This window comes from Oncorhynchus tshawytscha, linkage group LG16 (genome assembly GCF_018296145.1).
Source record: "Oncorhynchus tshawytscha isolate Ot180627B linkage group LG16, Otsh_v2.0, whole genome shotgun sequence".
Taxonomy (NCBI): Eukaryota; Metazoa; Chordata; class Actinopteri; order Salmoniformes; family Salmonidae; genus Oncorhynchus; species Oncorhynchus tshawytscha.
In genome coordinates this window covers 21960819-21982859 of record NC_056444.1, presented here as the reverse complement: position 1 = coordinate 21982859, position 22041 = coordinate 21960819, and the positions used below count along the sequence as shown (strand labels likewise).

The 22041-nt window shown below is 43.4% G+C and overlaps 1 protein-coding gene across 2 annotated transcripts in view; it reads right to left on the bottom strand.

The window, feature by feature from the left end:
- The window catches only part of rttn (rotatin), a 57745-nt gene that overhangs the window by 15722 nt on the left and 19982 nt on the right, over positions 1-22041 (bottom strand). For both annotated transcript variants that reach the window (XM_042298975.1, XM_042298976.1), the window contains exons 19-32: positions 21028-21127; positions 20526-20614; positions 20303-20420; positions 19800-19896; positions 19624-19689; positions 19290-19481; positions 14309-14551; positions 13145-13289; positions 5924-6111; positions 3553-3772; positions 2338-2466; positions 1263-1373; positions 460-618; positions 93-170 (exon numbers count right to left, since the gene is read on the bottom strand). In XM_042298975.1, the coding sequence (XP_042154909.1) occupies positions 93-170; positions 460-618; positions 1263-1373; positions 2338-2466; positions 3553-3772; positions 5924-6111; positions 13145-13289; positions 14309-14551; positions 19290-19481; positions 19624-19689; positions 19800-19896; positions 20303-20420; positions 20526-20614; positions 21028-21127 (1935 nt within the window). The remainder of the gene's footprint in view (positions 1-92; positions 171-459; positions 619-1262; positions 1374-2337; positions 2467-3552; positions 3773-5923; positions 6112-13144; positions 13290-14308; positions 14552-19289; positions 19482-19623; positions 19690-19799; positions 19897-20302; positions 20421-20525; positions 20615-21027; positions 21128-22041) is intronic.

Sequence of the window (22041 nt, the reverse complement as noted above, 5' to 3'; positions counted from 1 at the left end):
CACTTGGGAGCCCATGAATTAACCTACAGTATGTCAGTACCAGGATAACTAAAACAACATACCACAACAAAACATAACCAAATGCCACTGACCTGCCAGGTAGAGTCGGTGACCTGGTCAGCTGTGGCAGGCATGGGCATCACCAGTAGGTTCTGGAGGATAAACACCGCCTTGAGAAACACACAGAAGATGAGACAAGAACATCAACAACACTGCCATCTAGATGTACTTAGCTGGTACTGCAAGGACTTTACTTTAAACTTGTTGATGGAGTAAAGTTGTCCTATGTCTGTTTTACAAATGCATTGTCTGGAACGGTTATTGGTCAATATGCCCAGAAGGTGCCACCATGGCTGCCGTGGCATGCTAAGAGCATTATTATGCATTCTGCTTTAAACCACAATGACCAAACTCTCTCTATGGCTTAGTGGTTAGCGAACAGGCGTAGGTGTTCAGTACCTCTCTGCGGACCATTGTGCTCTCTTGCTGGTCCAGGAGGATGTTGAGCAGGGTTCCCCACAGACCTCCACTGATATTCTGACAGCTGCTACTCAGAGACTGGCATCCACTGGGCACAGAGGACAGGGCAGAGCCCACACCCAGGCTGGCAAACCTCACCTGGAGAGGGGTGGAAGGTAAGTGGGATAAGGCAGCAGGGGGGAGAGGGGTGTGAGAGAGGAGGGGAGGGTTAAAAGAGTGGTGGGAAGGGAAAAGCAGAGGGCGAGGAGAGAGAAAGGAAAAGACAGAGCCAAGGGTTTGGGTGTGAATACAACAGCAGATAGATCAAAAAGGTACCCGTCTGACACACCTGGGGTCCCCAAAGTCACAAAGACACTGTTCCAGAAATGTCTTGGATATTTTCACTGTCACTCTGGCATTTGCTGTGATCCACACAGAAAAAGATCCTACTTGTCAAGGGAATTTTTTCACATTTACTTATAGAGAGAACTTATAGAGAACTTACAGATAGACAGAGAGAGAAAGAGGAGACATTGCCCTTTGCTTTTCATTGTCAGTGCTTGTGAACTCAAGCGTAGGAGTTCACGGTGTCCCTCAGAAAGTCAGGGAAGGAGCACCGGTTTAATAACAGAAACTTTGGAGCAGAGAGAAGCAATACAAGCTTTTGCCTGAATGTCTCTCCACAACTCCAGACGGAATTTGACAAACCGTTTCCATGAAATAATAACTTGTACTTCTTACTCTCACATTTTATTTTTCTTGCTTGTTCTTATACAAGTTGACAGTCATTGAGTGTATGTTACCTCCGGGTCTCTGTCCACCCACAGAGGTATGAGCCAGGCAAGACCCAGCTGTGACCCACTGGGGTCATCAGACCCCGCCTCCTGACCCAAAGACCACTGAGAAATGAAGTCCTGAAATAGATCAACACAAAAACAGAGAATAGTCATATCTCCAGAAAGATGTACAAATAAAAGGAGAAACATCTCCATGCAGGAAGCACACATTAACACATTTACTCTACTACTATACTGAACAAAAATATAAACACAACATGGAACATCTTGGTCCCATGTTTCATGAGCTGACATAAAAGATCCCAGAGATTTTCCATATGCACAAAAAGCTTATTTCTCTAAAATTCTGTGCACAAATTTGATTACATCCCTGATAGTGAGCTTTTCTGCTTTGCCAAGATAACCCATCTATCTGACAGGTGTGGCATATCAAGAAGCTGATTAAACAGCATGATCATTACACAGGTGGACCTGGTGCTGGGGACAATAAAAGGCCACTAAAATGTGAAGTTTTGTCACACAACACAATGTCAAGTTTTGAGGGAGTCTGCAATTGGCATGCTGACTGCAGGAATGTCCAACAGAGCTTGTTGCCAGAGAATTTAAAGTTAATTTCTCTATCATAATTTTGCCTCCAATGACATTTTAGAGAATTTGGCAGTACGTCCAAGCAGTCTCACAACCGCAGACCACACGTAACCATGACAGCCAGGACTCCACATCTGGCTTCTTCACCTGCGGGATCGGCTGAAGAATATTTCTATCTAATAAAGCCCTTTTCTGTGGAAAACCTTATTCTGATTAGCTGGGCCTGGCTCCCCAGTGGGTGGGCCAGGCTCCTTAGTGGTTGGGCTCACCCATGGCTGCACCCATTGCCCAGTCATGTGAAATCCATAAATTAGGGTCTAATTTATTTATTTCAATTGACTGACTTCCTTCTATGACCTGTAACTCAGTAAAATCTTTTAAAATTGTTGCATGTCGCGTTTATATTTTTGTTCAGTACACATTTCACAATTAAAAATCTTCTTTGCCTTTAGCATAGAAAGGCAATCAGTGCAGTTCTGGCTGGGTTGCTGACCTTGTCTTTGTTCTGGGCCATCATCTCATGGGACAAGTGAAGCAGACAGATGACAGCATTCTTGGTGACTCCTTTCCCCATGAAGGACATGGAGTTACCCCCCCACTCCACGTAGAATGATGAGATCACCTAGAGGATGACACAAGGGTCAACATCACAACTACTCATTCCCAACAGGGTTCTACGCTGAGTTTTTTTTTTTTTTAAAGGGGCACGTGCACACTTAAGTTGAGAAATCTAGGCACACACATTAAAATTTAGGAGCACAATGCTAAACATTTTTGAAATAAAGCTAGAATCTTTCATTTTTATACATGCACTGGTGCTCCTAAATAAGAATTCCAAGTTGCACAGCAAAATATTTAAGCACATACTATATGCGGATAAAATGGTTGCACTGTAGAGCCCTGCCCAATACGAAACCCATTCAGAGGCGATGCTAGGGGAAGGACAACAATATCTCAACAGTATTACTAATTAAGTCAAATCAGGAAGTAAACCGAAATTCCAATTTTTACTCATGACCCAAAACCTGCTCGGGACTAGAAGGGAACAGGGCACTGAGCCCAGTGATGCAATCAACAGTCAGTGTTCATTAATTCAAAGGTTTTATTCAGTGCATCTAAATGAGTCTTAAATGCAGCTGGGACCTTAGCTTTGATTAGCCTGCAAACAGAGAGGTGAGTGAGAGAGGCCAAGGCCAGATGAAAAGCACCCTAAGGGCCATAGAGCACTGGGAGAGACAGGGGGTGAGGTATGGGGAGTCAAGGGTGAGAGGCCAAAACTTGGAATCATCTGTGTCAGGCTAGGTTGTACTGTACCATACTAAGGCTGTTGTGAGCTGTGCTGTTTTTTTAGACTGTCCCAGGCAATGCCAAACTAGGTTGTGCCGTGTGTTCTCATGGTGAACTAAGCTACACTGACCACTACTATGCTTATCTGAACAGGACAGTGCTCTGCTATTCTTGGCTATGGGTAGAACCAGATGGAACCAGCTGGGATGATTTCTCATCAACAATTTACCGTGTTGTAGTCGGTATATTTATTCATGTTCAGGAGCAGGTTGTAGTTGGATTTAATTCATTACAAAATGTATTTTCTTCCTCAATTTCTAGAGGGCTGATATTTCACTACAAATAACTAATTTTCACTTTGACTAATTTGTGGAGGCCACAGAGCACGTCACACACTCCCTTCTGCACCCATCACACACACCTCCAGTAGTCCACTGAGGTACTTGGTGCAAAGAGACTGGGGCTCCATGGTGGGACAGTGTGAGCTCCAGCCGGGTTGGGCCGTGAGGCTGACCATGCCCAGCAGATTCCTCTCCAGACTCGGGAGGCCGTAGAAGCGTGGGGCGTCTGACACCCGCAGGCACTGGAGAAACCGCACTGCCAGCTGGCTCTCAAAGGGCCCTGTCAGCGCCAGGCAAAACCTGTTGGGGGAGAGAGAGGAGACGCAGGGAGGGAGGGGAGATGCAGGGAGGGAGGGAGGGAGAGAGAGGAGACGCAGGGGAGAGAGAGAGAGGAGACGCAGGGAGAGAGAGAGAGAGGAGACGCAGGGGAGAGAGAGAGAGGAGACGCAGGGGAGAGAGAGAGAGGAGACGCAGGGAGAGAGAGAGAGAGGAGACGCAGGGGAGAGAGAGAGAGAGGAGACGCAGGGAGAGAGAGAGAGAGGAGACGCAGGGAGAGAGAGAGAGAGGAGACGCAGGGAGAGAGAGAGAGAGGAGACGCAGGGAGAGAGAGAGAGAGGAGACGCAGGGAGAGAGAGAGAGAGGAGACGCAGGGAGAGAGAGAGAGGAGACGCAGGGAGAGAGAGAGGAGATGCAGGGAGAGAGAGAGGAGACGCAGGCAGAGAGAGAGGAGACGCAGGGAGGAAGGGAGGGGAGATGCAGGGTGAGAGAGAGGAGACGCAGAGAGAGAGGAGACGCAGAGAGGGAGGGGAGACGCAGGGAGGGAGGGGAGACGCAGGGAGGGAGGGGAGACGCAGGGAGGGGGGGAGACGCAGGGAGGGAGGGGAGACGCAGGGAGGGAGGGGAGACGCAGGGAGGGAGGGGAGACGCAGGGAGGGAGGGGAGATGCAGGGAGGGGGGAGAGAGAGGGAGACACAGAGAGGGAGGGAGATGCAGGGAGGGAGAAGAGATGCAGGGAGAGAGAGGGGAGATGCAGGGAGGGAGGGAGGGGAGATGCAGGGAGAGAGAGGAGACGCAGGGAGGGAGATGCAGGGAGGGAGAGAGGAGATGCAGGGAGAGAGAGGAGACGCAGGGAAGAGAGAGAGAGAGATGCAGGAGGAGAGATGCAGGAAGAGAGAGAGGAGAGATGCAGGAAGAGAGGAGGGAGTGGAGATGCAGGGGAGAGAGAGAGGAGACGCAGGGAGGGGAGATGCAGGGAGGGAGAGGAGATGCAGGGAGAGAGAGGAGACGCAGGAAGAGAGAGGAGAGAGATGCAGGAGGAGAGATGCAGGAAGAGAGAGAGGAGAGATGCAGGAAGAGAGAGAGGGAGTGGAGATGCAGGGAGGGAGGGAGGGGAGTAAAAAGGAGTAGAGGGTAAAACAGACAAAGAAAGAAGGAGAGAGAGAGGAGTGAAAGTTAATGGGAGGAAGATGGTGTGATAGAGGAAGATAGGCAGAGACAAATATTGCCATCAATAACCAACATCTATAACCAACAACTAACATCAAGGAAAACGTCAAGCTGCTCCTACTGAAAGTAACATCAAATCAAATTGTATTGGTCACATACACACATGGTTAGCAGATGTTATTGCGAGTGTAGCGAAAAGGTTGTAGTGGAGCGAAATGCTTGTTCTTAGCCTCGTGGATACGAATATCACCACACAGAATATAAAAAATGCATCCCACTGCAGTCATAAGCTTTGTTCAGCCTCTTCTATAATTTCATGGTATTAAACATTAATCAAGCTCCACAGGCAGTGTGAATAATACCACATACGTGCACACTCTCTCACACACCCCAAAAGGCAAAAATGATCATTCTTTAATTTATGTTTTATGAGGAGACATTTTTTTGTATTCATAGGGACACAGTAAAAATTCTACTGTCAGGGGAAGCTCGCTAGCTAGCGATGAAAAGTCATCGGTGCTGCTTCCATGGCCCTAGGCACTTCTGACTAGGGAAGATGAGAAGAGTACAGTAGTTTCATAGCAATGTGATAAAACACACTTGTGTAATAATTTATCAGTACAGCTCACCATGCTAGAATGAGCTATTTCTAAACAACAGTTAAACAAGCAGTCATGACAAACAGTTTGTTCAGTCAGATACACTAGAAAACGAATAACTGTGGGGGAGATGTCTACCCTGTTTGTCTTAGTCACATTTGTAGCTCTGTGTTGTAGCTGTATTTCGGCATGTGTGTGTGTACTGCGCGTGTGTGTGTGTGTGTGTGGATGTGTCTTAAGTAGAAAATGCCTACAGGCAGTTTTCTTGAGCGATACTGAACACGCTTTGCATACAAATGACTCCATACTCTAACAAATAAACACCAGAGGTACAGAGGCTGGCAATTGGAGGTGGTAGCCTTATCAGTTAGAGAGGAAAAGAGGGGGGGGCGTGTATCTACTGCACCTGTCGGTGGTGTGTGTGAGGCGGTGCAGTAATGTGTTGATGAACCCTGTCAGTTCTCTCTGTAGTCTCTGGTTGATCTGGGCCCTCAGTTCTACTAGTTCCTCCGTCTCTCCCTGACTCGCCGCGTGTGTCGACGTGTGTGTCTGCGAGTCCTCGCCGAGCAGCAGGTCCAGCAGTGAGTTGGTCTCCTGCATGGAACACATACACACGCAGGTAATGCTGCAGGTTGAACTGTCTCACTACTTCATCCAAGAAAGCTCAACTTGTATACAACTCCTCACGCATTATAAACTAACTACAATCTAAACTACAGTGAACAAAAATATAAATGCAACATGTAAAGTGTTGTTCCCATGTTTCAGGAGCTGAAATAAAAGATCCCAGAAATGTTCCATACGCACAAAAATATTATTTCTCTCAAATCTTATTTGTTACCATCCCTGTTAGTGAGCATTTCTCCTTTGCCAAGATAATCCATCCATCTGACAGGTGTGACATATCAAGAAGCTGATTAAACAGCATGATCATTACACAGGTGCACCTTGTGTTATTTGACAAAACTGCAAATTGTAGACTGGCCTTTTGTCAGCAGCACAATGCCACAGACGTCTCAAGATTTGAAGGAGCGTGCAATGGGCATGCGGACTGCAGGAATGTCCAACAGAGCTACCATAAGCCACCCACCCATAGCTGTGCCCCTGCCCAGCCATGTGAAAACCATAGATTAGGGCCTAATGAATTTATTTCAATTGACTGATTTACATTTACAGTATGAACTGTAACTCAGTAAAAAAAAAAAAATGAAATAGTTGAATGTTGTATTTATTTATTTGTTCAGTATAATTAAGGTATTCAGAATGAATATGTATCCTTTTCTCATTGAGTTTCAAGGTGATAGGTGCAGGGTAAAATATAATTTAAATAATAAAAACATACTAAAAGTATTTGGAGAAATGTGCTTTGGGGCTTGTCCCCCCCCAAAATGAAAATGTGTCTTGAAGGCAACATTCATTTGCTTTGACTGTAGTGTTTCATTAGTACATGTGCATTTGCAGGACACAACAAAACACATTTACCAAGGCAAGCATCACAAAGTTCTTCCCACTAAATTCCCTTTCCCCTCTGTGTCTCACTTACTCAATTGCTTTCCGACTGCTCCCTCTAGAAACGCATGCTGCGTTTGCACACAAGATCCCATTAGGCCTACAGAAATAAATGATGGCATACACAAGCTACATTCCTTGCCAAATGCCAACAATTTTATCATAGATTCTAAATGGACTGGTTGATTGAAGTAGGAAAATGTGTGTTTCAACAAAAAGCTGCAGTTTTGGAATAATTGTGTCCCGTCTATTTTACCGCATAAGAAACTTTGCAAACTACTAGCCATTTAGAATTTGTTATGCTATAACCCCTCTAAACATACACAGGTTCCACACTGAAAATATACAGTTTGATAAGACAAAGAGTATTCTCATCAGAATCATTAAGCCCTACTTACAAAACATATAGTACCAGTCAAAAGTTTGGACACATCCTCATTCCAGGTTTTGTTTTTATTATTGTCTACAATGTAGAATAATAGTGAAGACATCAAAACTATGAAATAACACATATGGAATTAAGAGTGTGCAAAGCTGTCATCAAGGCTACTTTTAAGAATCTAAAATATATTTTGATTTGTTCAACACTTTTTTGGTTACTACTGGATTCCATGTGTTATTTCACAGTTTTGATGTCTTCACTATCATTCTACAGCGTAGAAAGAAAAACCCTTGAGTAGGTGTGTCCAAACCTTTGACTGGTACTGTATGTCCTGGCTGTAATTCATCAGCATGCAGTGTTCAATGTGGAATTGTTCATCCATTTAGAAAAATCCAAAGAAAAGGCAGAAAATCCAACGTTTTCAGGCCAACATAGAAGAGAGAGATTTTGGTTTGTAACACTGAACATTTGTTTCTTTAAAACGCGCCAAACTAAGCCCTGTTTCAAATTAGCACGCTTTCAGAAAAACTGTTCCACTGGCAACTTTATTAATTTGGAAAAATATTCAGATCTATTTTATTCTGTTATATTAATTCATGTGATCTGCTATAAAATAGGTGTCTTGATTAGGGTTGCACATTTTGGGGAATATTCAGAGATGGAAACTTTCCGTGGGAATTAACAGGAATATATGGGTATTAACGGGAATATGGGAATTTATACCATTTAAAATGTATATGTTTTTTGCATTGCATACATTTACCATATCATATGGAGACAGAAACATAAACATTTTACCTTAACATAAGTAGACATAATTGGAAATTATTAAATCCTTCCAATAGAAATATATTTTTTTAAATTGTTCCGAATTGAACTTTAATTAAATGAGTTGACTATTCACAAGGGATGATTTCACTGAACAGCAAAATAAAGAAAATATTGAATGACCCCATCGCATCTCCCAAAAATGTTTTCAACATACATTTGTAAAATGAGAGTCTAGAAACTTAGCTTCAGTTGTCTTCCTCTCAGGCCTCCATGTCTTCTCCCTGGACTTCCTCAATGTCCACCTCTTGAACATCAGACTCTGAGGCCTCGTCTTCACTGTCACTTTCCAACCTTGTTGAGGATGGCTTGTTGTCAGGATCAAAAAGCCTAAAATTTGCCTGGATGGCCACCAATTTCTCAACCCTTGTATTGGTCAGCCTGTTGTGTGCTTTGGTGTGTGTGTTCCCAAACAAGGACCAGTTGCGCTCTGAGGTGGCTGATGTTGGTGGGAGTTGGAGGATGATGGAGGCAACAGGGGAAAGAGCCTCAGATTCACAAAGTCCCTTCAACCAGGTGGCTGATGAGATATGTTGGCACGATTGCCATATTGCATCTCCATCCCAAAGCCCTTGCTTGGAAGTGTACTTTGCCAGACTGCCAAGAACCTTGCCCTCATCCGTGGCGAGACACAGTAGTGATGACACCATAGGCCTTGTTGATCTCAGTACCAGACAGGATGCTCTTGCCAGCAGACTTGGGGTCCAACATGTACGCTGAAGCGTATATGGGCTTCAGGCAGAAGTCATCACGCTTTTTGATGTATTTCAGAACTGCAGTTTCCTCTGCTTGGAGCAACAGTGTAGTGGGCAGGGCTGTACGGATTTATTAACTTATATCTGCAAGCAGTCTGAACATCAGACAGGATGGCATTGTCTCCCTTAATCCGTGCAATGGCTACTGCTATAGGTTTCAGGAGTTTCAGACTGCTTATCACTCTCTCCCAAAATACATCATCCAGGAGGACCCTCTTGATGGGGCTGTCCATATCGGCAGACTGATATGGCCATTTCTGGGAGACTCCTTCCCCTTCAGGAGACTGTCAAACATGATGACAACACCACCTTAACAGGTGTTGCTGGGCAGCTTCAATGTGGTGCTCTTATTCTTCTCACTTTGCTTGGTGAGGTAGATTGCTGCTATAACTTGATGACCCTTCACATAACTAACCATTTCCTTGGCTCTCTTGTAGTCTATCCATTGTTTTCAGTGCCATGATGTCCTTGAGGAGTAGATTCAATGCATGAGTAGCACAGCCAATGGGTGTGATGTGAGAGAAGGACTCCTCCACTTTAGACCAAGCAGCCTTCATGTTCACAGCATTGTCTGTCACCAGTGCAAATACCTTCTGTGGTCCAAGGTCATTGATGACTGCCTTCAGCTCATCTGCAATGTAGAGGCCGGTGTGTCTGTTGTCCCTTGTATCTGCTCTTGTAGAATACTGGTTGAGGGGTGGAGATGATGTAGTTAATTATTCCTTACCCACGAACATTCGACCACCCATCAGAGATGATTGCAACACAGTCTGCTTTCTCTATGATTTGCTTGACCTTCACTTGAACTCTGCATCCAGCAAATTAGTAGATAAAGCATGACTGGTTGGAGGGGTGTATGCTGGGTGAAGAACATTCAGAAATATCTTCCAATACACATTGCCTGTGAGCATCATCAGAGGTGAACCAGTTCCATACACAGCTCGAGAAAGACATTCATCAGCATCTCTCTGACTACGTTCCTCCATTGGGTCAAAAAAAAACCATCTGATTCCAGCAGGACCATGAGCTGTTGATATCAATATGGTGTCGAGTCATCATTTTCACCTCAAATAGAAGTAGAGGGACTTTTGTCAGAGGTTGCTTGTTGTGAGCGTGTGGCAAACTTTATGCACTTGGCCAGATGATTCTGCATCTTTGTTGCATTCTTCTCATATGATTTGGCAAATCAAATCAAATTTTATTTGTCACATACACATGGTTAGTAGATGTTAATGCGAGTGTAGGGAAATGCTTATGGTTCTAGTTCCGAAAAGGCAGTAATATCAAACGAGTAATCTAACCTAACTGGTTTTCCTTATATAGTCCGTGATTGACTGTAGACCCTGCCACATACCTCTCGTGTCTGATCCGTTGAATTGCGACTCTACTTTGTCTCTATACTGATGCTTAGCTTGTTTGATTGCCTTGGAGGGAATAGTATTTGCAAATGTACACAGCTTGTCCTTCTACATTAGCTTCAGTGAAATGTCTCCACGCATCAGATAGTACCCGTGGCATTTTCCTGTAAAGATAAGAAAAAAATGAGTTAAAAAAAAACCAAATACAATTCCATGTACAGATAAATAGTTAAGCAGTTAGATTAAACAACTCCTTTGTAAGATAAATGTTCTAAAATGAAACATGTATGGAAACAGGTGAATTAACACTCCTCAGTTAGCAGGCTTAAGCAAGCTAAAAGCCACATGGTAGCAAAAACTAACTAGCAGAATTTGTTAACAAGTTAGAAATGATTTAAAAACACTTTGCTGTAGGCTACTATTTACTAGTTAACAAAAAATCATGCATGTCGTATAAAATGTATTCACCCCAACCAGTATTGTAATCAAAACTTACCAGAAAGCACGTAGTCCTTTGCTCAGACAGTGTAGTGGAATGGGCTCAATAGCATCTCATTAGTGTGCAAGATCTTGAGAATCAACTGTACATGTGTTGGAAGAGTGCACTGCACATGTGTTGGAAGAATGCACTGTGCATGCAGAGGGTTGCAATTCCATGAAATGGGGATAGTTTAACCAAAATATGCCACAAGATCTAGAATTGCCTTATGTGTATCCCACAAAAAAAAGGTTCACCGTTATGAGTTATAAGCAAACTTTTTTGATGAATTTAAGCAAAATTGCCCAAATTTCAGGGCTTAACTTCCCAATGAAGATTTCCCCCCAAAATTGGGAAATTTACCGAAAAATGTCCAACGCTTTGCAACCCTAGTTTTGATTGTGTTACTGGCTCGGGAAATAAGAGCGTTTTGTCTGCAAAATTAACAAAACAAGGCTGTGTCATTGCACAGCATTACATAGGCTTCTACAAGCAAGCATCACTACTGAGGTTACTGCCTTACTGAAGATTTTGTTCTCTGGCTCATGCGATGGAGGAGATCTTTGTGGGCTATACTCAGCCTTGTCTCAGGGCTGTAAATTGGTGGTCTGTTGATATACCTCTAGTGGTGTAGGGGCTGTGCTTTGGCAAAGTGGGTGGAGTTATATCCTGCCTGGTTGGCCCTGTCACAGTGTGTCCCCCCTCGGTCCTGTCAGTGTCTCCCGTCTCAGACTATCGCAGCATACTGGAGGTTATGTGCCAGGGGGCTATGGTCAGTCTGTTATATCTGGTGTAATTCTCCTGTCTTATCTGGTGTCCTGTGTACATTTAAGTTTGCTCCCTCTAATTCTCTCTCCCTCCCCTCCCAGAGGACCTGAGCCCTAGGACCATGACTCAGGACAACCTGGCCTGATGACTCCTGGCTGTCCCCAGTTCACCTGGTCGTGCTGCTGCTCCAGGTTCAACTGTTCTGCCTGCAGCTATGGAACCCTGAACTATTCACCGGACATGCTACCTTGTCCCAGACCTGCTGTTCCCGACTCTCTCGCTCTCCCCCACACCTGCTTTCTCGGCCTCTGAATGCTAACCATGAAAAGCCAACTGACATGTATTCCTGAGGTACTGAACTATTGTAACCTCTAGAAACACTGTGATTATTATTTGACCCTGCTGGTTATCTATGAATGTTTGAACATCTTGAAAAACAATCTGGCCTTAATAGCCATGTACTCTTATAATTTCCACCCAGCACAGCCAGAAGAGGACTGATCTCCCCCCAGAGCCTTGTTCCTCTCGACGTCTCTTCCTTTCCAGGGAGTTTTTTATTGCCACCGTGCTTCTAAATCTGCATTGCTTGCTGTTTGGAGTTTTAGCCTGGGTTTCTGTATAAGCACTTTTTGACATCTGCGGATGTAAAAAGGGCTTTATAAATAAATGTGATTTGATATAATTTAAACAGTTGATATTATGGTTTCAATAAATTCATCTTAAATGGAAATAATTTTTTATTGAGGCAATTTAGCAATTATGATTTGTTATCGGTATGATTAATTTGGCACTGTTGGCATATAAATAAATGTGCACATGTTTTTTCAGTTCAGCCCATGCGGGTTCTCAAACAGTCAAAAAATGTAAAATTCCCATACTTATGATGAAGCAGGCAAGGTGAGACACATTAGATCTGATGTAGCTCCTGTAGCTAAGAAAGAACAGAGTTTCTTAACAGCTGTGGAAATCATCTGTGTTGTGGGTCCTGGTACTCTATTTTGGGGTTGTAATGTGATATTAATGCCTTTCTGTCCTTTGACAGTGTGTGATTTATACAGGCTCTACTTTGATAACTACACATCTCTGTGTTTGGGGAGGACAAGCTTAACTGGATCGCTGGCACACACACATGCAAGCACCCACTCACCCTACAGTTTTAGGGGAGAAGATGGGGAGTGTGCACAATCTAATGATTCCCAACATGGGTTAATACAAGAAAGGAGATGAAGTCAGATTTACTGAGTAATGTTGATACACTAGACCAGTTTTCCTATTATAGTCCCTATTCCCTCATCTCCTTTATGACGACACATAGGATAAGGCCTAGATGAAAGGCTAGAGGTTAAAGCGATATCACAGAGGGCAAACCCTGAGAAGATAGCTTGAGGGCATTTTCCCAATAGGACTTATCATACTGCTTTCACCTAACCTGGGTACAGATCAATGTAAAAGATGGAGATGAGACTAGGGAAAGGTAATGAAGCAAAGTGGACAAGGATCTAGGTGATGAGGAAAGCAAACCTGGGGACCACCTGGTCCTAGTGCTGACCTGTTTGAGGAGTAGCTCCAGTATCCAGCGGAGGTCCTTGTCCTCAGACGCTAAATGGCTCTGTTTGAAGTAGGCGCTCAGGAACGCTATAACGTCCACCAGCAACCTCTCATCCTCCACACACGCTGGACGCACCTGCACAAACCTACAGACAGAGAGAGAGAGAGAGACAGAATAATGGAGAATATGGATGATATCTTGAATTTTGGTGGACATACAACTGACCTGTAGAAATGATGAGTGCAGTAAAGCTGCTGAAAGTGCAGCATTGAATAATACAAAATAAAGGATTCATTTATTGCATAATTATACTGAAGAAAAATATAAAACCAAACAAGTGTTGGTCCCATATTTCATGAGCTGGAATAAAAAAAGCACAAGAAGCTTATTTCTCTCAAATCTCAAGTCCCTGTTAGTGAGCAGATTATCCATCCACCTGACAGGTGTACCTTGTGCTGGGAACAATAAAAGGCCACTCTAAAATGTGCACACAACACAATGCCACAGATGTCTCAAGTTAAGGGAGCGTGTAACTGACATGCTGACTGCAGAAAGGACCACCAGAGCTGTTGCTAGAGAATTTAATGTTAATTTCTCACCCATTTTAGAGAATTTGTCAGTACGTTCAACCGGCCTCACATCCGCAGACCACCATCGCCTCATGTTTCAACATGATAATGCATGGACCCATGTTGCAAGGATCTGTACACAATTACTAGAAGCTGAAAATGTCCCAGTTCTTCCATGGCCTGCATACTGACCAGGCATGTCACCCATTGAGCATGTTTGGGATGCTCTGGATTGACAGCGTGTTACAGTTCCCGCCAACTTCGCACAGCCATTGAAGAGGAGTGGGACAACATTCCACAATCAACAGCCTGATCAACTATGTGAAGATGTGTTGCGCTGCATGAAGCAAATTATGGTCACACAAGATACTGACTGGTTTCTGATCGACGCCCTACTTTTTTTTATGTATCTGTGACCAACAGATGCATATCTGTATTCCCAGTCATGTGAAATCCATACACGAGGGCCTAATGAATTTATTTCAATTGACTGATTTCCTTATATGAACTGTAACTCAGTAAAATCTTTGAAATTGTTGTGTCAGTATAGATGGTCTTCTAGTGTGTGTGTGTGTGTGTGTGTGTGTGTGTGTACCGTGCTATGGCGGGCTGCCAGGTGAGGGAACGGAGAGTGTCCCTGCAGCTGTGTGTGTGAGTGCCTGTGATGGCCATCCTGTCAATCAGCAGGTGGAGGCGGAGCCTGGAGAGTGCAGAGGTCACAGAGGCATGGCCTGCTGCCATGATGATGTCCTGGACGCAGTCCTGAAGGCTGCTGGGGAGGTGTGTTGCCCGTAATGACAGAACCTGCGACCCTGAAAGGCTCAGATCACCGTGGAAACTAGAGGAAAACAAGACAGTATTTGTTATTTTTTCTGCAAGCAATCAAAGTTCCCCTTTAGGGTCAATATAGTACTCATCTTGTGCATGTGACCGGACTAGGAAAAACTCAGGTCTAATCATGTTATGTTAGCTTGACCTTGGCTTTTTGGCTGTGATGAGAATGAGTGAACACATTCCCGTTAAGAAACCACCTGGGAAAGAGTCGAAGGGGAGAGAAGAATGTGGCGTGTAATAATTGAGTCGTTCTGATTCGGACTCTGTGTTGGATCAGAAGTTGTATTTCTACGGTGACAGGGGTGTCACATAAGAGCCCAATCACCCAGGCAGCACGGTGCCTTCCTAATTCTGTTCCCAGGGACTTTTGATGAGCCGTCTTCCAGACGTGCCTTGTCACTCCACACAGGAAGTGTCCTGTGTCTGGAACAGCAGGGGATTGTGGGTAGTTCTGCATGACTCATCACTAAAAGGCTGTGTGGCAGTCTAGTTTTACACCGGAGAACCAGAGGAGTAGTCTACGAAGCAGGTGTTAAGCAGGAGTTAACTTTGATCAACTTTGAGTTCAACTCGGGCTAAACGGTCATACAAAAATGGCTCACACCTGATACATTTCTATGGCAACGAATCCTTCAGAACTAACCTGCTCCAGGGAGGGCTATCTCACAGCTAACTCCACCTGCTCTGAATTAATTAAATCAGATTCCCTCCTTCTTGCAAAGATTGCATCATCATATCCATCATTTGAGGAAGACTGATTCAATATTAATTAATCAAAAGTATTTTGGGGTGTTAAAACACAGTAATGTTAAAATATATAACATTACACAATGACAGAAAGCATTTTAAACTTCACGCAATGTAGTCCTAACATTTTTTTATTATTAAAGATCAAATTTGATTTATCACTTACACATGGTTAGCAGATGTTAATGCGAGTGTGATACAGCCTGACGGGATGCTCTCGATTGTGAATCTGTAAAGATTTGTCAGGGTTTTGGGTGACAAGCCAAATTTCTTCAGCCTCCAGAGGCTGAAGAGGCACTGTTGAGCCTTCTTCACCACACTGTCTGTGTGAGTGGACCATTTCAGTTTGTCTGTGATGTGTACTCCCTCTGCTGTTTCTCGAAGTCCACAATCATCTCCTTTGATTTGTTGACTTGAGTAAGCGGTTGTTTTCCTGACACCACACTCCGAGTGCCCTCACCTCCTCCCTGTAGGCTGTCTAGTTGTTGTTGGTAATCAAGCCCACGCTTGTTGTGCTGTCTGCAAACTTGATGATTGAGTTGGAGGCGTGGATGAACAGGAGTACAGGCGGAGGCTGAACACGCACCACTGTGTTGAGGGTCAGCGAAGTGGAGATGTTGTTTCCTACCTTCACCACCTGGGGGCAGCCCGTCAGAAAGTCCAGGACCCAATTGCACAGGGCGGGGTTGAGACCAGGGCCTCCTGATGAGCTTGGAGGGCATCAATGGTGTTGAATGCTGAGCTATAGTCAATGAACAGCATTCTTACATAGGTATTCCTTTTGCCTAGATGGGATAGGGCAGTGTGCAGTGTGATGGCGATTGCGTCATCTGTGGACCTGTTGGGGCGGTATGCAAACTGAAGTGGGAAGTGAGTGCTACAGTCATTTAGTTCAGTTATCTTTGCCTTCTTGGGTACAGGAACAATGGTGGCCATCTTAAAGCATGTGGGACAACAGACTGGGACAGGGAGTGATTGAAAATGTCCGTAAACACACCAGCCAGCTAGTCCACGCATGCTCTGAGGACTATTTAGTCATACAAAAGTATTGATAGGAGTAGGGGGAAAAGGTGCTTGTATACTGATAAGCACACATAAGACGGCATTAACGGTAAGCAATAAAATCAAGGCGGCACTTCTAGAAGCCTATTTCACACAAGAGCCTACCGAATTTGCAAAATGACTTTTCTTAAATTTTGATTTCGGCACAAATTAAAAGTGTCACTGACTCACCCATGGATTGATGTTTCAGCATCGTCTCAATGATGAGTTCGGTGTTGGACTAGCCTTGTGTGACATGCACGCACAGTTACCAGCCAGCTAGAGTTAACGGCAGGGGGACGAGTAATATCCACTGTTGTAGTACGGATAAAGACTGAGCTGGAATGTGAAGATAACTGAAGCTAGTTAGCTTTAGAAAAGTCTGAGTAGATCTAGCTTGCTTCGTAGGATACCCCTCAGGACTGACTGATTCCAGCTAGCTACAGTATCTTCATGAAGCACCTTGACATTTCATTGAAAAAGAACTGTAGTACTCAGAATATTTTCTAACCAGACGAAGACGCAAAGGTTCATCGAAATAAAAATGTGAATAAACATACACGCACATATTCCTGGGTTCAAAAACACTTTCAGCCTTGCGGTTTAGTCCAGCACAAAGCCTTGATCTGGGTCTGTGCCATGTGTTGTTCCACTTTAGATGAGGATGTGATTTTGTTTGATTAGAGAATGCTAATGAGCTGGGTACATGTCCAAATGAGTGTTTTTTAACCTCATTTAGTATTCTGTGTGTATATATATATATATATATATATATATATATACAGTTGAAGTCAGACGTTTACATCCACTTAGGTTGGCGTCATTAAAACTTGTTTTTCAACCACTCCACAAATTTCTTGTTAATAAACTATAGTCTTGGCAAGTCGGTTAGGTCATCTACTTTGTGCATGACAAGTCATTTGTCAGACAGATTACTTCACTGTATCACAATTCCAGTGGGTCAGAAGTTTACATATACTAAGTTGACAGTGCCTTTAAACAGCTTGGAAAATTCCAGAAAATTATGTCTTTGCTTTAGAAGCTTCTGATAGGCTAATTGACATAATTTGAGTCAATTGGAGGTGTACCTGTGGATGGATTTCAAGGCCTACCTTCAAACTCAGTGCCTCTTTGCTTGACCTCATGGGAAAATCAAAAGAAATCAGCCAAGACCTCAGAAAAAAATGTAGACCTCTACAAGTCTGGTTCATCCTTGGGAGCAATTTCCAAACGCCTGAAGGTACCACGTTCATCTGTACAAACAATAGTACACAAGTATAAACACCATGGGACCACGCAGCCGCCATACTGCTCAGGAAGGAGACGCGTTCTGTCTTCTAGAGATGAACGTACTTTGGTGCGAAAAGTGCAAATAAATCCCAGAACAGCAGCAATGCACCTTGTGAAGATGCTGGAGGAAACATGTACAAAAGTATTGATATCCACAGTAAAACGAGTCCTATATCGACATAATCTGAAAGGCCGCTCAGCAAGGAAGAAGCCACTTCTCCAAAACCGACATAAAAAATCCAGACTACGGTTTGCAACTGCACATGGAGAAATGTCCTCTGGTCTGATGAAACAAAAATAGAACTGTTTGTCCATAAGGACCATCATTATGTTTGGAGGAAAAAGGGGGAGGCTTGCAAGCCGAAGAACACCATCCCAACCGTGAAGCACGGGGGTGGCAGCATCATGTTGTGGGAGTGCTTTGCTGCAGGAGGGACTCGTGCACTTCACAAAATAGATGGCTTCATGAGGGAGGAAAATTATGTGGATGTATTGAAACAACATCTCAAGACATCAGTCAGGAAGTTAAAGCTTGGTCACAAATGGGTCTTTCAAATGGACGATGACCCAAAGAATACTTCCAAAGTTGTGGCAAAATGGACAACAAAGTCAAGGTATTGGAGCGGCCATTACAAAGCCCTGACCTCAATCCTATCGAAAATGTGTAGGCAGAACTGAAAAAGCATGTGCGAGCAAGGAGGCCTACAAACTTGACTCAGTTACACCAGCTGTCAGGAGGAATGGGCCAAAATTCACCCAACCATTTGAAAGCTTGTGGAAGGCTACATGAAACGTTTGACCCAAGTTAAACAATTTAAAGGCAATGCTACCAAATACTAATTGAGTGCATGCAAACTTCTGACACACTGGGAATGTTATGAAAGAAATAAAATCACTACTATTATTCTGACATTTCACATTCTTAAAAATAAGTGGTGATCCTAACTGACGTAAGACAGGGAATTTTTACTAGGGTTAAATGTCAGGAATTGTGACAAACTGAGTTTAAATGTATTTGGCTAAGGTGTATGTAAAATTCTTCAACAACTTCAATATATATATATATATATATATATACACAGTGGGGCAAAAAAGTATTAACTTCCTCTTAAAGAAGAAGTTACAGGTCTGTGAGAGACAGAAATCTTGCTTGTTTGTAGGTGACCAAATACTTATTTTCCACCATAATTTGCAAATACATTTATTAAAAATCCTACAATGTGATTTTCTGGATTTTTTTTCCTCATTTTGTCTGTCATAGTTGAAGTGTACCTATGATGAAAATTACAGGCCTCTCTCATCTTTTTAAGTGGGAGAACTTGCACAATTGCTGGCTGACCAAATACTTTTTTGCCCGACTGTATATATATAATAAATATATATTATATTTATTATATATATAATATTTATAATAAATATATATATATTTACGGTGAGGCTTCCTTATCTGTTGTCTGCATTAGGTTACATGACAAAAATGAAGAATGATGGATCAGACGCCTCAGCTCTTTAGCAGTCCAACAGAAACTGTCTGCAACTCTTCCCCAGAACGTTCCAGTAATCAATGTAGCTAGTGAACAATCTCAATTAACGTCCTTGGTAAAAATGATGGTCAACAAAAACAAACTTGACATCCGAGGTACATAAGGTGTGATGTGACTTACTCGGCGACATCACTGCGGATCCCACGGAGCTCCTCCAAGAGGTTATCTATCCCAGAATGCCATGCGGTGTTCCAGGCCAGCTGCAGGGTCTCCTTGGCGTGGGTCAGGGAGAGGAGGTCAGAGTAGGGGGGCAGGACGGAGCAGTAGGGGCTCACCGCATGGTGGGACGCGGCCTGGAACGGTAGGCTGTACCTGGGGAGGGAGAGGAGGGGGAGAGAGAGGAGGGTAGAGCATGTAGTTACTAGATATAACACCATTCATATGTAAATAGACTGACATCAATAGAAAAAGTAAATATTGGTGACTTATCAACAAAGTTAGGCTACTTCATTACCTTCGTATGACAGACACAGGGAGAGAGAACGGTGAGAGAGCCACGTCGGAGCTGGAATTGTCCGACCTGATTAGGTAAAACAATAAAATGCTTTACCACACCTTTGCTCTGTAGGAAATAGTGCTAAAATCAAAAGCAAACAAATTCATTCAAATGAGAGCGGGAAGAACACTTACCACACTTCTACTGTGGCAATCTCATCAAAGAGCAGCAGACACATCAACACAGCCGCCTCACTAACATCCCCTTTATTCTCCTTGACAAGCAATGAAGCTAACAGGATAAACAATTAGAAAACGTTCAGTGATTAGCAGTGGTGAACGCACACTCAGTTGATTCCAGTGAGGGTTTAGCTATGTGATTGTTTAACCTTGTGAAGGCCTTTTTGAGAGGTGCCACAGAATGTGTTTACCAATGTGAACATCTAGGTCCTGTGAACATACCTCTAAAACTGTACAATGTAATACCTTTATTGAATGAGTTGTGATGTGAATTAACTCCAGGGCAACAACTGTTCAAACGTTACTCGCTGAGTTGTAAATGCAAAGTTATCCCTCAGCTGGGCAACGAAATGAGTTTACCTGTGCCCGAGTGAATGAGTTGTGTGTGAATGTCACTCAGAGCAGTGTGATAGAGTTGGACTGTGATGGTTGCTAAATGAGTTGTGTTGGGAACGTACCCCTGAGCAGAGTGATGAGGAGGGGGGTCTTCTCAGCCAGAAGATGCCTCAGGGAGGGGTCTGCATACACAAGCTTTCTCAGAATACACACACACGGCTCCAACAGGCAGTCCATGCTCTGGAGGAAGAACACACACACACACACACACACACACACACGTGTTAACACAGCAAACATAGACAAACATACACATTCATAAGCTGATCTGCGAGGTCTTTTCACCTTCCTGTGGTCGTTCACACTCTCTGTGATGAAGCAGATCACTTTATCTGTTACACCAAGACTCTTCAACACTGGGTGCATTGCTGTTTCTATGGAGAAAATAGATTGAAAGTAATAAATTAACAATAGGCCTATCAATAATACAAAATGAAGTGTTGTCTGCCTAACAATGCTAGACCCTAAGAATACATGGAATTTGCATATTTTTCCTTTCTCAAGTTACTTCTATTATTTATCCTAAACATATGGTGGTGGGTAGAAGCATACGCCTTTGCAAAAACACGGAAAGCTTTTCTTTGTGTGACTATTCTCACAAAACATTTATATTTTCTTCAACTTTATTTTCTTTTCGAACCATTTTGATGTTCTAGGTCAACGCTAACCAAGCTTAGGAGAGTTATGTCTAGTGTTATGCCCTTTTCCCCCAAAACAATATTTTTTATCTACATATCCCTTGCTAATCCTAAAAGCATTGTGTGGAGGATATGAAGCGCTACATCACCCTGTAGGACGACAGCCAGTTGTTCTGCTGCTGACCTCCTGAGGGTCAGGTCAACAGTGTCAGAGGTAAAGATGCTGAACAGCTTCTCCACTGACTCCACCTATGGTCATAAAGAAATAAACAACAGTAAGAACAATTTAACCCAGTGGTACACTACATGATTTGGCCCCGATGTAGCGGTCCCAGACACGTTTTTTTTTTTTAGATCGGAAAGAAAAACTCCCCATGTCATTGCGTACTCGGGGCGAGCGGGCGTCACCGACGCTCGTTTGATGGGAGCGAGTCAGACACGCCATCTGAGGGCTACTGATCCCGTCTTTGAGTAGTCCCAGACGTACCGATATTTTCAAACATACTTGATTTTATCGGCACAACATCTGCAATGCTCTTGTAGGGTGAGATTTGCAAAGACAAGTTTTGAGAATGTGATCAGCAAATAGCCAATGAGAGCTTGACAAAGAGCCTGCTTTGAGCCACAGCTCGTTCTAGCTACATTAACAATCTAATCCAGGGCCATGCACAGGGGGCATGTGCTCAAAAATAAAATGAATATCTTGAAATTCATAACACACCAAATACCTCTGTAGCAAAAACATCTATATTTTTTAAGCATGGGCCTATTTATTTATGCAACATGTAAAATAGGGACCTTGAAGCCACACCTATGTGGAGCGCAGGCCAGGTACATGTTGAAGCAGCAAGACAGAGAAACCAGACACAAATAAAGACAATGAAGAAATCGACAAAACTGCTAAATAGAATGAAATAAACCAAAGCTTCTTGATCATATGTGTTACAGTTTTTTAGCTCTCCAAACAACGTTTCCACTTTGAGAATGTAATAATATATTGTCTGAATGAACAGAAATGACCGCAACCAAACATTGTAGATTACTTGGTGAATTGAGGAGATTAATGATAACATCAAGACTAAATGTATATGTGATATGTAGTGGGGAATTGATCAGCATTAACAGACAATTGATATGAAGAAACAATGAGTGCACGTGAATTT